This window comes from Zootermopsis nevadensis, unplaced genomic scaffold (assembly GCF_977971745.1).
Source record: "Zootermopsis nevadensis isolate Lab colony 2312 unplaced genomic scaffold, Znev_1.0 Znev_ptg000006l, whole genome shotgun sequence".
In the NCBI taxonomy this organism is placed as follows: domain Eukaryota; kingdom Metazoa; phylum Arthropoda; class Insecta; order Blattodea; family Termopsidae; genus Zootermopsis; species Zootermopsis nevadensis.
This window is the reverse complement of record NW_028259138.1, coordinates 2915787-2933249: the sequence shown is the minus strand read 5'-3', so window position 1 is coordinate 2933249 and position 17463 is coordinate 2915787. Positions and strand designations below refer to the sequence as shown.

Below are 17463 nucleotides of genomic sequence, written 5' to 3'. Positions count from 1 at the left end.
TGTATAATGCTGTAAATGGTTCATCTACCTCGAGAGTCTATTTTTTTTTACATACCAGTTTATTCCATATATAAAATTTAGTGTAGCAATACTTCATATTGTAATAATATTAACTTTTCGTCAATGTTCTGTGTTGTAATATCATGTGGACTGTTTTGGAAGTCGTAGATAGGATACGTTATATATTACCGAGTAAAGAGTATCCAAATTGTTTGTTTTAACATATTACGTTGTTGTACAAAGAAAAACGTTCATACTCAAAGTTTGGTAACTGGCCTAGTTGACTAATAGCCATGGCCAAACACAAGCAGCTACCAGAGATCATTCGACCACAAAGAACACGAGAAGTGAACGTTTGACGTTTGAAGTTCGGTTTCATACAACTCTTGAAAAACACACCCACGGACTAACGACACCTGAGTTGTGTACATAATGTAAGATATGTTTACTTGTGCGTGAGTTTAGCAGTAATCGTCTATAATAAGCATAACACATTAGAGATGGGATTTGTTGCACTACTCTAATTTCAGGTTAGAATTTTAAACATACGTTATGTTTAAGAAGCCGCATTATGTGTCTTAAATAGCCAATTAGAGTAGCCCAAGTTTTATAAATTAGCAACTTAGATTTACCACCCTTCTGTTACTGTTTAGGTATAATTATAAATTAAAACTTCTGCAGTTATATGTCTATATTATAGATTGGGTGATTACATAAGTCGGAACGGTTTGGACTTCCCCCAGTAACAACTGAAACTCATATTGTTTGGGGGCATTTCTTAGCCTGTACTTTGATAAAATTATGATCACTGTCATTGCAAAGTTCATAAGTACTTTAGAAATTATGAAGTCCAAAGGATGATTGGCAACTCAAATGGGAATGGTGGCACCAAAATGATTTTCAATGTTACATGGTTGGGGAGTTTGAAATAATTTTACCATTTCAATAAAGTAAAATCATACACTGATGGCAGAATAATATCATATAATCATAAGCTGTAAAGTGATCAGAGCCTGAACCTAACCACTCGTCTCCATATAACATTGAAATTATGCATGTAGAGGTTAAGCACAGAAACGATTTTACCAGGTTGGAATAACATGTAACTGTTATTTCAGAATCACTTTATGGATATGGAAGGTGAAGATGATGAGACAATCAATTTCATTGCTCTAGAAACCGAACTTCATGCTGCAATAGAAGAAGATGCTAAGTACTGGCGAGAGAATGATGCAAAATTAAAAGCTGTGGAGCAACGAGTTGCCACATTTGATGAATTCAGGTTACCTAGCAGTTTACATGTTTGAGTAATCATGTGGGAGATACAGAATACCATTTTACAATATGTAAACTGTGAAACTTGCAGGGACCTGGTAAAAGCATCGCACTTAAAACCACTGGACAGAACTGAGAAGCTAAACAGTTTACAACCCAAGAGAAGCAGTATATGGAACAGTCTTGCCCCTAGAAAAAAGCAGGGAGTTGAAATGGAAACCACCCAGCCATGCACTCTGAATATGATACAGGTATATTGCAAAATGGCTCCCATTCATTAACCTTACCATACAGAAATATTGAAGATTTAAATCCCCATTGTGCTGCTGGCTGGACCTCAACACTGGAGTTAGTTTTAGTGATATGCGACTGCAGCACACAGCCAGCTAGAATGCACAGCTGATCAAGGTTAACCAATATAACACAAAATTTACAGTGTTAATGATAGCACGCAAATGAATACACATTTCATAACATATTACTTTTGAATTTCACACCTCATTCATATTGATGTTTATTTATTGTAGACACAAAGCAAAGCACATGTTTAGTATTAACTAGTAAATGTTTTACATATCACAGTTAAGTAATATGAGGGTAGTGCAAATAAAACTATGGTGTTGTTACAAAGTATGGCCAGTTCGAGGTTATGACACGACTGTGAGGATTACACACGAGCAAATCATAAGCTGTGCGACAGAACAAGTGTGAGCCAACAGGAAGAGTGTGACACAAATATCAGCATTCAAGGTGCGGAATCCATCTGAAAATTACCATTAGCTGTCTGTGTTCTTTGTCAATGGACTGCTGCTCAAGGACCCTGAAACCACCATTACCACACGCTGCTTTTGTGGGACCTTCCAAGACTTTTATACTGCCTTTAAGAAAAAGCATCATGGCATGTTCAGCCCCCTCAAAAATGTTGAAGGACCAATGAATTGGGCCAGAGATATCAAGGTTGAGGTGGTTCCAGCAGCAGCCCAGCACATTCTTTGCAGAGGACCCATCATTTAATTTGTCTTTGGACATCTGTGCCCATGGGGATTATTTTTAATAGCCTCTACTCCTTCACCTAACAATCTCTGAATAAGCCTCATATGAATGATTCTCATCAAATTCATTACCTACAAGCAACATTTTTTGGCTAAACAGCCATAATCATGTTCATTTACAATATATTCATTTTAAATCATGCTTTTTAAAAGAGCCTATTCATGGCTGTTATGCAAAAACATGTTGCTTATAAACAATTTTATTGTTTATCTTTGCAAGATTGTTACTATTTAGGTAAATGAAACTACTCTTTTTTGTGTAACACAGACTAACATTCTTACATATGATACTGTTCAAGAAACAAATTATTTGCCATTTGCATTTCATTAAATATGCATCACATGACAAGATGTTTAAAATAAAAAGTTGAGATATGGGATACCTTAATGAGATCTGTATTTCATATAATGTACAGATTTTGAGAACATCAACAAAGCTTTGATTCGAACTACACATGTAATTTGCCCAACAATGTTTGGTTTATACATCCAAATACCAAATTTAATCAAAAACCATTCAGTAACTTTGGAGATACAACATAAGGACACAGCCTTTCTATTATGCATAAAATATAAATGAAGTACCAGCATCAAACAGATGAAACACGTGTATCTGCTATCTTGATTGCTGCATGCAACTGCCTGATTCTAGTGGTAAAAAACAATGACAGTGGTGAAAAATTTATGTTAATGCATGAAGAACAGTTGCTACTGTGATTTTGTAATAGCTGCAACAACAAAAAAGTAGAAATCTAAGCCAGGGTTAATCCAGAAACTTCACTGTTTTAACTGACAACCATTTAATTCTTCCACAGCATGGAGACAGTGTGCCTACAACAGTAGAATTTGTCAGGCGATGGCGACCACTGGATATATGTGATCGCCTCTTGCTCCTCAAACGCACTGGTGCACAGACTGTAGGGCAGTTAGTTAAATCAGAAATACCAGTAGGAATATTAGGGGAGATCCTTCAGGCTTTGTTGGCTTTCCCATCAAATACCACAGACATTGTATTTGTGGTCAGGTTGTTGGAAGCTCTGACAGAAGCAAAACGGTGAGCATTCAGTCAAAACAAAACTTTTTCTCTGATGTAACAATGTCCCCAACACTATAATTATAAATATGGCTAGGTTGTTGTACCATGTAGTCTGGTAGAAGTTTAGTGACATTTCAGAGGTGCTTGCTGCTTCCATCATCAGGGTGATGCTTGTCACCACAAGAACCTGAAATCTTACTGTAATTATAAATTATTGTGATACCATGAATAAATATCTTACCTCACGCTTCCTTGCCGTCTCAGTGGCCACATGGTCACTGGGATCGTGGGTTCGAATCCCACTCAAGCCATGGATGTTTGTCAGTGTTTTTCTTTGTTATGCTGTCTTGTGTATAGGTAGAGGCCTTGGGACGGGCCGATCCCTCGTCCAAGGAGTCCTACCGAATGTCTATAGATCAAAGCCAATGAAAAGTTGGGACCCGCAGTGCTCAGGCACTTGAAGAACGCGTCGTCAAAGTATCAGAGTAAGTATGAAGATTTCTGTCTTCTGGGTTGTTGCGCTGTGTAGTCTGACTACACAGCGCAACAACCCAGAACACAGAAATCTTCATACTCACCGCTGTGAAAACCTCAAATCTTACATAGAGTAAGTATCACACTTTCTTTATATTTCTGTTTTGAAGTTCATATTTCAGAATGTCATAGCTTTTTTAATTTCATTGATATCAACCCTGCCCCCTAAGCAGGTTCATATAGCGCTAACACCTGATTTGCAGTTAAATGTCTTGATCAAGTCTCATGTACAGCATTCAAGATCATGAGGTAGTTTTCCACATCCTGTCTAGGTAGGTGAACATTGAGACTTCATTCAAGAAGGCCATGACTGTCTGTAAATTATAGGTATTTCCGTAATAATAATGACAAATGTGAATACTGGTGATCATTTAGTATTCAAAGAGTTAAAGAAGACTCCATTTAGTATTCTTTATCATAGTATGAACTGCTAAAACAATCTAGTTAGACATCAGTTTGATATGTAATGTTATACCATGATCCCAGAAGCTCTGTAGCTGTTCATGAAGTGACTACAGGATAGATGACAAATTTTATGTCTGACATGATCAGAGACCTTGGTGGAGGGCACCATGCCCAGACTGGGTGTAGAACCTACTCATCTTATCCAGCTGATACCAGGGGCTTCTTTCATCAAAAGTGAATAGTCCACAATATGTGGTTAACAACTAAGTAGTATTGCCTCCATTCTACTGTATTTCTTAGTCTAGTGCTTATCTCTACTGTAAAAGATTATTTTATCAGATAATTTTGAATGTTTTTATTTTCCAGATTTAATCTAAGTCTTCAGTTTTTGAGCTCTGTAGAAAAAGCAACATGTAAGCAGCTGATGGAGAAGTTGAATAGAAGTTTCCAGAATCGCCAGCAGGACCTTGCAGAAGAAGGAATCACAGAATGGACTGTTCTTGAGCTCAAGAATAAATATAAAATGTAGGAGAAATACAGGACACAATCAACACATCATTTCAAATTGAAACGTGTACAATAATATTACAAATTTTTATCTATTTTGGAAACATTGCATTACTGATTGAAATGTTATGTAATATACAGCTAAAATGCATAGACTACCAGTGGAAAATTAGTAACATGACTTTCATTTCCTTGTGCTGAGCATATTTTTATTAACAATTGTCCAACCTTCGTTCTGTATGGTGTTTGAAATTGCTCTTCTGTTAGGTATTTACTGCTTCTACGCACCTCAGCTACTGAATAAGCAAGCAGAAGTGAAGTTCACATGCTGTTGGATCCACCATGAAGCTGCACGGCATCAAAATAATAACATATTTAGTTCCAGTTACCTGATAGTAATTGAGCCTCTGGTTACTGGTGAACTAACTTCTTCACTGATCTGCTGTGCTACCATCCAAATGGCAATATTCTGATGTCAGTATTAAAATAATGGATATGGAAATATACACAGCCACAAACACACAGCTTCAGAAACAAAACAAAAAGCAATTGAGTTAAGCGGAAAAATGACCTGGTCTGTTAGAATTCTGGTATAATCAGGCTTAATGTATCAGTTTATAAATGAGTATACATTTTGGAACATCCATGTCAGAATATTACTTAAAACTAAATGTGAGTGCAGCAAAAGCCTTGGTTGCAAGCTGCTGTTCAACAGCAACATTTCCTGACAATGCTGCTAGCTTGTGGCTTAATGTCAGACTGCAAATTATAATAAATATTGTACCAAATTTACATGAGTATAAGCCACACTTATTTTCCCAGATCTCCATCCACTATAACTCGAAAGAAGCTTGTTAGTAAAATATATGACACTGTTATTCTGGGTTGATACACCAAGTATATTCATAGGTATATCCAATGATTTGGAGAAGCATACTGCCTCCATCTTCAGGGCTGAAGCTAGTATCTACCTGTGAGTGTACACGGCATCACAATCCAGATCATCTTCATTGCCATGAAATTATCACAAAATATATTTTGATGGCAACATACTGTTGCGACTGTAATCTTGAGACTCACGGGGTGAAGGAGGAAAGATAGTGTCTGCTATGCAGTAGCCTTTAACGCTTCGGACTTCCTGCATTCCTTCCAAGTCTCAAGATTACAGTCACAAACAGTAAATGGTCTGTATTGTAGTTGATAGGAAATGCTATATTACAGTTTTGGACATACAGAATTGGTACAAAAAATCTGAATACGAGTGAAAAAAATAAACAGTTATTTCACAGAAGAATGGGAGGATGAAACTGTATTAAATAATGAGAGGTAAAAGAGCCTTGTTTGTCATGGAACTGCTATAATAAATGTTTTTTGAACTTAAAAAGAATTATAACTCTGGCTGGTACTTGAAGAAAAATTAATTTAAAAATATTGATCTTTTTTCTTCTTCTTAAAATTCAAATGTAGCAAATTTTAATGCACATGGCTTATATTCACACAAGTACCACAAATGGAAAATGTATATTGTGAAAGTGAAGTTAAAAATGCAGAACAAGAAGTAAATTAACTTGTTGACAAACGCAGAATCTGTGTGTTGTTTTCAATTTTGTTCGAATGTGATGGTGAACATATGAGATTTATGACCAATGAAATTGTTTAATATTCTCTGTACATAATTTTTAATTGTGAATGTTCAGTGTCAGTGATGACACCTGTTTGATTTCAATACCACATAAACATGTTGGTTTTTATATTGCAAATGAACATTTCACCATGACACTATAATAATTGGAGTGTATGGTATGTGTACTGTGCAATGTAAGACAGGCAGCATACTGGTCCTTGGAAAAAGCACTACTGTTTTACTGGTCCATGAATCAAAAAGAGACTGAGTAAAAGCATTGATGTACAGTGCTCAGGTATATGATACTTATAAATCACATTAATCTGTCATATGTTGTCCCTTCTCACCCTTACTTGGACCCCATGTTTTTAAACTTGTTAATATTAATTGTAGTTGTCCCACCTCTGGTGTGAATCATGGGGTGGCCATTGGAATTTTAACAATGATGCAGTGGTAAGGATCACTCCCCAGCTGCGTGCATTAGCTTTAAAAAGGGTCTCCATGTTAGAATAAACGATGCATGCATGCATGGGTCTCCCATATATGGACATGGAATGTGGAACAGTCTTCCATATATGGGCATGGAATAATTCTGGCCAATCAGAAGTGATAATTTCAGGGCGGTTCCCAGGGCACACATCATCTTGAGCATCCTTAGAAATTCTATATAAAGCGCAAGATTATTATCTTGCGTTGATTTTTTGGGGCAGTAATTGAAGACAGAACCTGTGTCGCTGGTGGCCACGATGTGGAAACTGCGGTGATTTGCAGCTGGGGTGAGTAGAACCTATCGTCCGTTGGGTGGTGACGAGTAAGGAGTTGGTTCTGGTTCTGACATTGTATCCTTAATATTATGTAATTATATTAGTAGCTTAGCGAAGGGTGTTTTATTGAAGGGTAAAATGTACTACTCCCCCACCCAGTGGCACCCGTCCTTGCAGTCCTGCCAAGAGGGTTAACCAGTGGCATAACATATATTACCAACATTCTGCTGCTGAACATTCTATGAATGAAGTCTGATATCTGAGTAACAATATTTTATTGGTTTTTGTTATTTTACATTGTACATTTTCTGATATAGATAATTACATTAGACTTTAAAAAAATAATAAGAGTTTCTCAGTAACTTCAACAGCATATGACTTTAAAACTGAAATCAAATATGTATCCATAAAAATATGTCCCAACACCCTCATCACCATAATCCCTAATAATGAAAAACAAATTCACTGTAACACTTTCAAAGACAGAGCTCATAAAAACACAGTAATATATTATGCCTTTAACACTTCTTTATAGCCTCCTGAAAAGTAGCAATATGCTAAATTATGGTACAAATCTCTGAATCACAATAAGGCATTAATCAGTATGTTCGACACTGGGCATGCAGTACACTTGAAACCCATTCAAAAGTATTTCAATTAGGAAAGAAAACATAAGCATGGTCCCCCTATTCACCAAGAAAAATATTTCTGTTGTTACAGAGTAAGTTATATTCTACTAGCAAATACTAGTTACTAACAAGTATGGAAAGTATATAGTCATCAGTCTTACTGAAATGCAATTTAGATGCTGAAAACAAAGTACCAATACAGTATTCCCTAATACTTGGCATACAAATATGAAAAAGAAAAAAATATATAAAATATGTTTCTCAAATAAGCAGGATATATCCTCTTCATGCAAATCAGTATTAAATGCAGACAGTTTCAATTATCCAGGTTACTTACAACAGATAAAGAAACAACATGTGGAATATGTAACAAGTCCTGATAATCTAGACAAAATTTCAAGCACATATGAATCAGAGGTTCCAAATATTAAATCATTCTAGATCTTTCACATGTACATTGTTATTCAGCCCTATATAAAAAAATTCCTTTGCATCACTTCATACATATATTAGTAATAACTCCAGCAGTTAAATACACAAGATCTGTCTGTAACATAGCAACCAAATAACTGAGTATATCTGTGTTAGATTTATTGTCTTTTACACTGGATAATCAATATACTGACTGCAGTATTAAAATAATCCATTTAACTCAAATTGTAATGGACTGTTCTGTCTTCTTGGGGGAAACAAAACTACCACAGTCCATCAACAAAATCTTACAATCCAAGAGAACCTACTTGCGAGGCTGATGAATGACCGTAGGTTTAGTCACATGACGAGAATCGTGTGTGGGAACTGGCTTTTCATGGAAACTCTGTACAGCTTCTGTAGGGAAGTCTGCATGGCCTCTCACTGGGGCTCCCGAAATAGTCAATGATTTGGGTGGGCTGGAAACGATGTAAATACTGATTACATCTACATCAAAACAGGTAGGAAACAAATGCATTAATCCACCCTTCAGTATAAAAACTATTTCAGTGTGTTCCATCTTAAAACCTCAAGATAAAATGCACACTTCATCTGTTACATTAAACCAAAATGAATTATAGAATAGTAAACTATGATCAAGCTATTGGGTCATACCTGGTCGTCTTAATCTTCTATGTCAAAAACACAGACAGTGCTTGAAAACTGTGCTGAGAATACTTAAAAGGAAGTAACAGGAGCAAGGAAAAAATTACATAATAAGGAGCCTCAACAGTTGTACCTTTCACCTTGTACTGTTAGTGATGAAACCAAAATAGCTGAAAAGCGCACAACTTCAGTCAAAAAATCTCATCAAGGGAAGAGACTATATGAAAAACCTGGGCACAGATGGGAAGATCAGTATTAAAATTGACATGAAGTTTGGACTTCACAGAAAATGGTCCAATGGCAGAAAACATGATAATGAAACTCAAAAAACAGAATTTCTTCATCAGATATATACCTATCACTCCATTCCCAGTTATATGGTCACCACAACTTCATCACCTCTTCTCCTAACCGCATGGTTGCTAAACCGTGTTTCCCTCACATCTTCTGTTTCATGCCTCTGTGTAGCCAGCCCTGGGTAGTCTAACCCTCAATGGCGACAGCCCAGTAACATCAAGTCCAGCAATGGCAAAGCTATGAATTCTGAAAGCCTGGAGGGAAAGCCTATGAAACAGCAAGTGCTGGGGGTACAGTCTCATTGAGCAAAAATGCTGGTGATTTGTCTGGTTTGTAAAGGTGTGGGGATGTCAACCCTGGATTGGAGCAAGACGGGTAAATCTGTAGGGTTTTCTCAAGGAAATGCAGGTGCCAGAGGTGGCTTACCAACATGTGTGGCCAAGCCCATAGTGGGCATCTCTGGTGTTCTAATCCATCATGGTGAAAGACCTGTGAGGACAAAGCAAAAGCCTGGGTGAGCTAGGCATAGAAGAGGAAGTCCATGGGGAAGAGCACTAGATCAGCATGTACAGAGGACTGGAACCCTGGGAGAAAGAATTTTGTGGAAAAACACCTGTGTGTAAAGTCGCAGGGTTAAAAGTCCAGACACGATGCCTAAGGGAGCAAAGCTAGAGAAAGCAAGTCCAAACGTGAGGCAAGCTGGTGAGGGCAAAGGCCAGAGGACAGAGTCCTGCTGGGGCTAAACATGGGGCAAAGGCACTCAGTGGGGACAGGAACCCACAGAGTGTAGCCCTGTCTCCCCTCTCCCCTTAGTGAAGCTCCTGGGGAAGGGGACAAGGCATAGGGTGCAAAGCCCTGGGGGCAGATCTCCAGGCACAGGAATTCAGGCCCCATTAAAGCATGCATCCTCAGGAAAGGCCTGGGTGGTAAACCCTCAGAGTAGGTATGGGAGACAATACTTGGGTGTGTCCCCAAAGGGTGTATCCCAGTCCTCCTGAGCCTTGGATGATCTACCCTGAAATGGTACAGACCCAGGTGTCTAACCCAGCAAAGATAAAGCCAAGGGAATCAAAGCTATGGAGAGAAACCAACAACAATAACAGCAGGAATTATAACTACAACAGGAATACAGTAGTAATAAAAATAATAGAGTAAATATAATAGGAATAAAAATAACAACAGGAATAATAATAAAAGAAACAATTACCCTATGGTCATGTGGGTTACCTACCTCATAGGAAAAATTTGTCACAGACAGACAGACATGAATGGGTCCATAAGGTAGTCCTTTAATCATGCTAAAGTGTGAAGAACACCTGTCTCTTTCCTTTGGGTTTTCTGACCAACATCTTATGTTTCTTATATCTCCTGTGTGTGCAACATGTCCATCCATCCTATACTCCTAACAGTTAGCAGTAACGTTCAGACAGAACAGAAAAAGGTCACATTAAAAAAATATTAAATACCCTCCAAGAGGGAAAACAAATGTAAGAAGACCAGAAAGTAAGAGGCCAGTGAAAATTGCAATGGGGTCATAATGGGTCCATCAGCTCTTGCCTCAAAGATGATGAAGAAGATATAACTTGAAAGCCTGAGAGTTGGATGGAACAGTCTTGTCAAAATTTTATGTACTGTCTCATAACTGAATTCATATGCACTCTTGAAATGTGATTTAGCTGCTGAACTCTGTCCTAGCTCATGAACTCAACAGAAGCAATATTATTTACAGGATGACATTTTGTTTCAGAAAATCCAGCTGTGTTTGCTGTAACAACTGACAGCTTGCTGTGCACACTCATACATAAATCATCCCAAACAACATGCAGCATGCTCCACATTTGTTGTACAATATGGTCAAAAATTCTATGGAGCTAGATGCCACAGCCAAAAATTAAGAGCCATAACAGAAACAACTAAAAATTATGAATATATTACTAATTTTAATTTTTTGGACTTTTTTCAATTGTCATTATGCTTCCAAAAAACCACTTCGTTTCAGGATATGGCTCTTCCCTCCTCAGAAGCTAATCTCAGTCTTTGGATCCTCCTTGTAACAGGCCTGACTATAGGTTCACCTGAGGATGAGGGAAGAGCCACCTCATGAAACATAGTGGTTTTCGTGGAAGCATAATTATTGAAAAAATCCAAAAAATTGAAAATAGTAATTCAACCCCATCATCAGTAACATTTATAGATGAATTATAAATACATTAGTTCTAGCACACAGTTATAAATTACACATATTCTTACAGAAATTTTACACAAAATATATGTGTGGCCTAATCAAAAGTACTGAGACTAAACCCATGAAAACTAAGATACTATACTTACAGGAATGGGATGTTAATCCCTTTGAAAGCAGGCTCATTTCAGCACTTACATACTTGTTACACTGTTGCTGCCTGTGCTGGAAGCACCCCTCAAACCCAGTTATTAGAATCACAAACATTTTCTCCATTGTAGGGTGTTAAATTCTTGCCACATTATCAAATATTTGGCCTTCTGTGATACTTTTATGGTTAGCAAACATGAAACATCACAGGGAACCAACCATATTTGGTAAACAGTGAAGCTATCTTACTTGTGGAATACTGAGTTTAGCTACACAATCATGCACAAGTTGGAGCGAATGGATAAACAGGTGCAATGGATGATTACAACACAATTCCTGAATAGAACAACTGGCATCTTTGGTTCTACTGCATGCATGACTTCCTCAGTCAGAGCAAAACAGGGAATTTCAATCGTGATGATTATAACTTTGTTTCAGTGTTAGAACCATAAACTTATGTTTTATCATGTTACGTTATTTGTAAAATGTTTTCTTCAGTTTCTGCACTCTCAAGTACATCGGAAACCATTTAATTTATGAATGTGTGTCAGTAATTATGGAATGAACCAGATTGTGACATGGCCTATTCCATACACAGTTTGACATGAACCACAAGGAATTTCTACCTCTTTGGCCATTTCATGTATAGTCAGTCATTATTCAGTCATTTTGCACTAACTCATACACTTAAACTACCAGTTCATCATTTCTACTATCTGAAGGGCTTAGAAGCATGAAGCACAGAGGGTTTTTCCAAGAAGGGCAGCTAGAAAATGAGCTTTTGGAATATTTCCTTTGTTTTATAAATCTCTTCAATTTTGAGTTTTTTCCAAAAATCCAGGGGGCAAATGCCTGGCGTGCCTCCCCTTGCCAGTGTCTATGCTTCCAGGATGATTATTACTTTAGTGAACACTCATCCCTCCTTAAAACAATTAAACCACTAAAACACTAAGGTTCAGTTCACTGTTGCATCTCCAAATGCTTCTTGCACCAATCAATAAGTTTTGGTCACTGTCTCTCTGCTCTTCTCACAAAATTTAATGCACACACACACTGTTCTGGACTCCCAACCATTAAATTGAAACTCAAGACTTTTTAAACACTGACTAAAATAACTTAAGCAAAGTAAAGAGCTCAAAACATGCCTGAAAATGCAGTACATATCGAGACAGTAAACACAGCTGTATTCCTGGCAGTATAGTTTCTCTGAGATATGAATCCAGTCTCAATATACTACTACTACAAGTACTATTTATCAGAACAGTGTTGTACACTTTTCATGATTATCATATTTTGGAATTTCATAATAAATATTTATTTCTCTTCTTAGTGTAAATGAGTTACCACAGATATACCGGGTCTACAATTTATGAGTCTTGGGGCGTGCTTTCATTGCGTGGTCAGCCAGCGCTCTGTTGACGTGGGCGGGAGTTGTGCACGTTCTTCCCATGAGACACAGGCGAATCAGTTTCATTGCGTCTCTCGTAGCGGATTGATGTTGATAATATGGTGTATAGTATCAAGCAATGTGTGTTCTTAGTCTAAATATATCCCAAATATTCATCCTACAGAAGATGCTGCCATAAATTTAGCAGACATTTTCCTGGTGTAAGTGTTCCTAGCAGGTCTATGATAGAGAGATTAGTAAAAAAATTTCGTAGTACGAGATCAGTTTTGGATAAAAAGAAGAACAGGAAACGGAGTGTATTGACGGAAGAGAAATTGGATGAAATTGTGGCTTTCTTAGAAAAAAGTCCAAGGAAATCTTTGGAACGTTTAGCTGCACAATCTGGTGTGTCATTGGGATCTGCTCACACAGCAACGAGACTTCTGAAATTGCGACCATATAAGACCACTGTTGTTCAGAGACTCACAAATCCTGACACTGGTGCTAGGATTCGTTTCTGCAATTGGTTGTTACGATCTGTGCATGATGGGATTGTTAATCCAGAGCTATTGTTTTTTTAGTGATGAAGCATGGCTGCATTTAAGTGGATATGTCAACACTCAGAACAATCGCTACTACAGTTCCGAAAATCCACATCAGTTGCATTAACATCCTCTTCATGACATTAAGGTTGGAGTCTGGTGTGCAGTTACCTCCAAGAGTATAATAGGGCCAATATTTTATAATGAAACCATAAATTGTGAACGTTATGTAAATTTATTACTTAGACCCTTTTTCCAAGAAATGACCGATGAAGAAAAGACTTACGGTTTCTTCATGCAAGACAATGCTACAGCTCACACAGCTAATCGGTCGATGTTAGTATTAAGAGAAGTGTTTGGTGAACAAGTAATCAATCAGTTGCCTCCGCATTCCCCAGACTTGAACCCATGCGATTTTTACCTGTGGAGCATGCTGAAGAACAAAGTTTATGTAAACAATCTGCACAATGCAGAAAAACTTAAAGAAAATATTCGACAATTCATTTCGGCAATATCTCAAGAAGAGCTTCGTCGAGTATTTCGAAACATGTTAACGAGATGTGAAGCTTGCCTGCAAGCACAAGGAAGTCACTTTGAACATCTTTTGTGATTTAAGGTAAGAACAATTAATGTAATAACAAGTATCAGTGACAAGAAATATTCATAGTTCGCTGTTACTAGCGGCACTGAAACTGATTCGCCAGTCACCCACCGGAAGAATGTGCACAACTCCCGCCCACGTGAACAGAGCGCCGGCCGACCACGCAATGAAAGCACACCCCAAGACTCATAAATTGTAGACCCGGTTCATTGATAAAAAGAGTTAAGTAAGACTTTATGTTCCCATGGCAGCAAGTATGATGGCTGTCTTATGCGTCATTGTACCATGTGGTCTGGTAGTTTTTTATTGACATTTCAGAGGTGCTCACTGCCTCCACCAATAGGGCAATAATGGCGACAGCAAGCACCTCTGAATGTTGGTAAACTGCTAGCAGCCCAAATAGTACAACAACTCAGAAGACGGCCATCTTAAGCAAAAGTAGCAGTTTACATTTATCTTTAAAAATTTGTCCTGGACATTGTTAAGTCTTTCCATGTTATGCATGTGATTATCCTGCTAACACCTATTTGCCCTTATGAACAGAATTTCTTTTGTTTGAAAAATTCAACCGTGTTATGTCTCAGCTTTTGATGCACAAATTAAATGCACTTCTAGAGAATATGTTGCACCACATTATGAAAACGTAAACTGCTTCTTGCATCCTCTATAACGTTGATATTTGAATGCAGACACAAAATCTATGCATGCATAAAATAGGGTTACTCTGGACTGATGCAAACTAAAATTAAATTTGCCTGGTATCAATCCCCTGTAGCAAATTTAATAAAATATGTTTCAGTAGCTTTAGAAATGAAACATGTATGGAAAATATGTTCAACTTAGGCACTTAGTGCAAAGAACACATAAAAACAATAAAAGATTTAAAGACAGTCTTTTTATGCCGTAACATAAAGATATGTCGCCCTCGGTAGACTAGTGGTTAGCGTGCTTGCCACTGGACCAAGCGGTTCACAAGTTCAAACTTGACCGAGGTTGAAGGATTTTTAAGGGTGATAAAAATACATAGCACAACTTCCTTCGGAGGAGAAGTAAAGCCAGCGGTCTCATGTCATAGATTTACGGCATGTAGAAGAAACTTACGAGCATAAACGAGATGTTTTGAAAGCAAAATTCAGCGGCTATTTCTCACCCAAGTCTCTCCTGATTCACTACTAGATGGCTCTGGCAGTCAAATCAGGATTGAGTAGAAACTGTGCACAGTCAGTGGGCTGGTCACTCACTACTCACAAATGCACACTTCAAAGACTAGGAAACCTCTGAATAGGAGGTGGTGAAAACCCACAAATGGGTTGTAGAGCCAAGGAACAACATTAAGATATAAATCTATGAGACTCCATACACTTACAATGTGATAAAATTATTTTCTACCCTCTTGTATTTTGACCACAAGGTAGTTGCCCCAGTATTCTCATCCTTTTCCTTCCTTTGCTTTGTAGGCTATTAATAATGCTGTATAAACTGCACAGTATATTTTTAAGTTTGATTTAAATATGAAATTATGCACAGTGAAACACAAGGACTTGGAAGGAAACACATGCAGCCTACTTAAAGACTGAGACTATGCTGAGATGCAAATCACGTACCACCTAGGCATAAACTGTTTGTTCATGGCATCCACACTTGGTTTCAAAGTTAACATTACAAAACAAAACACCACAAAAACAATGTCATTATGTCAACATCTGAACAAACATAATGCTTCTTGATGCCAAAACCTCAGCAAACAAAACAACTCCAGATGCACCAGCATGTGACAAACTGTTTGGCAAATTGAAATGCTTTGTAGTACAGCCAGTATCCTACAAATAAACTAAATTTAGCGACAGGTTAGAATAGAAGAGAATTTATTTACATTCCATAGATCCTTCATAAGCCTAAGCCAAGGATGTAGAACAGGTCACAGCACAAATGCAATACTCGTTTCTAGTACAAATACATAGTTATAACAGCTATTTACAGATTTTTGGAACTACAGTATTACAGCAAAATAATTATGATGAGAAACCATCACCATTATTACTTACATGTATTTATAAATTCTTCTACTGAGTAGACTGGATATCACGTTATAATATATTACACTGGAGCTAGTACCCTAAAATAACATCGATTTCAGTCACAGGTAAGAAGGATTAGTTTATTTATTGTAAATTAACCTCAAATTCTGCATGTGGTGACCGTATCGTTAAGCTCTTCCTTTCAAATGAACGTTAAATGGGTCTTCATAACGCACTGGGAATCAAATTTTAAAATATTAAAAAGTTTGTGTTCTTCCTATAAAGATGTACAATGCATACACGCTGCCACGTCTGGTTCATTATTTCCGTACTACTTGAACTTACCTTGTGGAAACTTTCAATATGGCGTCTCCTTCGTCTACTTGTTCCTTTTCTTTGGTGACTTTTAATTCTTTTTCGTCTTTTGGGCCCTTATGCTGAGTTATCCTCATTCCGCCCGCTTTCACTGGTTATAAAACACATTAAAACTGCGTCAACCACAATTATAAATACGAAACACATGTTACACCGTCTGAATTATTTGAAAGTCGGTTTCTATTACGATGTAAAATAAATATTTACCTGCAGGTGGATGACCGCCTTTCAGTTCACTTTCTTCTACTGAGGACATTATACTTCTGTATATTCAATTAAGCATAGAAAACTCATTCATCCAAACAAGACAAGTGTTATAATGAGTATGTATCGTAACACTTTCTGCATAAGCACAGTACACTACTTCTTACACAACTGCTGCGCTGGCGTCACACACTACCATTGACGTTGAGATATTTCATGGCCACCAATCACTGAACAACAATAAGCCAATCAGATGAGTAGTAAAACTGGTAGAGAAAACAAGTTGTTTCCTACAACCAAAGATAATAAAAATAACTACAACGGGTCATATATACTGAAGGGGAGACGGGAGGAACTCTTCTTCGCTAAAAGAACTACCACAAGCAAGCAAAATGGGCTTCTTCACCACTTTCGTCAAAAAACTGATAATCCGTTTTTCTCTCTTAGGGAAATAAAGTAGGCATATGAGGTCATCATGCTATCAGTGTGTCCACTCCCTTTCAACTTTCAAACCAGATGCCTGATTTTCATTGAACTCTTGGTAGGAACATTATACTGCTGGAGGCCACCAATCTCATCCTCCTTGATTTGATAATCCCAAACAATATTTGATGAACACGTGCACTTGATACAGCATTATTAGGTCACCTGAGAATCAGTTATAAGAATATGAAGATTGCTGTCTTCTGGGTTGTTACACCGTGTAGTCTGGTAGATGTCCACCGTTCCAGATGTCAGTGGACATCTGCCAGACTTCACAGCACAACCCAGAAGACAGCAATATTCAGACTCACCTCTGTGAAA

The 17463-nt window shown here is 37.6% G+C and overlaps 2 protein-coding genes across 4 annotated transcripts; one reads left to right on the top strand and one right to left on the bottom strand.

Annotated features, from left to right (window-relative positions):
• The first annotated feature begins 193 nt into the window (after positions 1-193).
• LOC110832386 (dynein axonemal assembly factor 19) lies at positions 194-5601 on the top strand. Of its 3 annotated transcripts, none has more exons than XM_022069335.2 (6): positions 194-434; positions 1119-1282; positions 1367-1526; positions 3143-3381; positions 4669-4827; positions 5077-5601. In XM_022069335.2, exons 2-6 carry the CDS (start codon positions 1128-1130, stop codon positions 5111-5113), a joined length of 750 nt encoding a protein of 249 aa, XP_021925027.1. In that variant the 5' UTR covers positions 194-434; positions 1119-1127; the 3' UTR covers positions 5114-5601. The 3 variants fall into 3 exon arrangements, with proteins under 3 accessions (XP_021925027.1, XP_021925026.1, XP_021925028.1); XM_022069334.2 differs by having other exon boundaries at positions 194-530; XM_022069336.2 differs by having other exon boundaries at positions 194-530; positions 4669-5601.
• Positions 5602-7455: 1854 nt separating this feature from the next.
• LOC110832388 (death-associated protein 1) lies at positions 7456-16878 on the bottom strand. Its single transcript, XM_022069338.1, has 3 exons — positions 16663-16878; positions 16426-16546; positions 7456-8716 (listed from the first exon to the last, which is right to left on the bottom strand). Exons 1-3 carry the CDS (start codon positions 16709-16711, stop codon positions 8563-8565), a joined length of 324 nt encoding a protein of 107 aa, XP_021925030.1. The 5' UTR covers positions 16712-16878; the 3' UTR covers positions 7456-8562.
• Between the last annotated feature and the right edge of the window lie 585 nt (positions 16879-17463).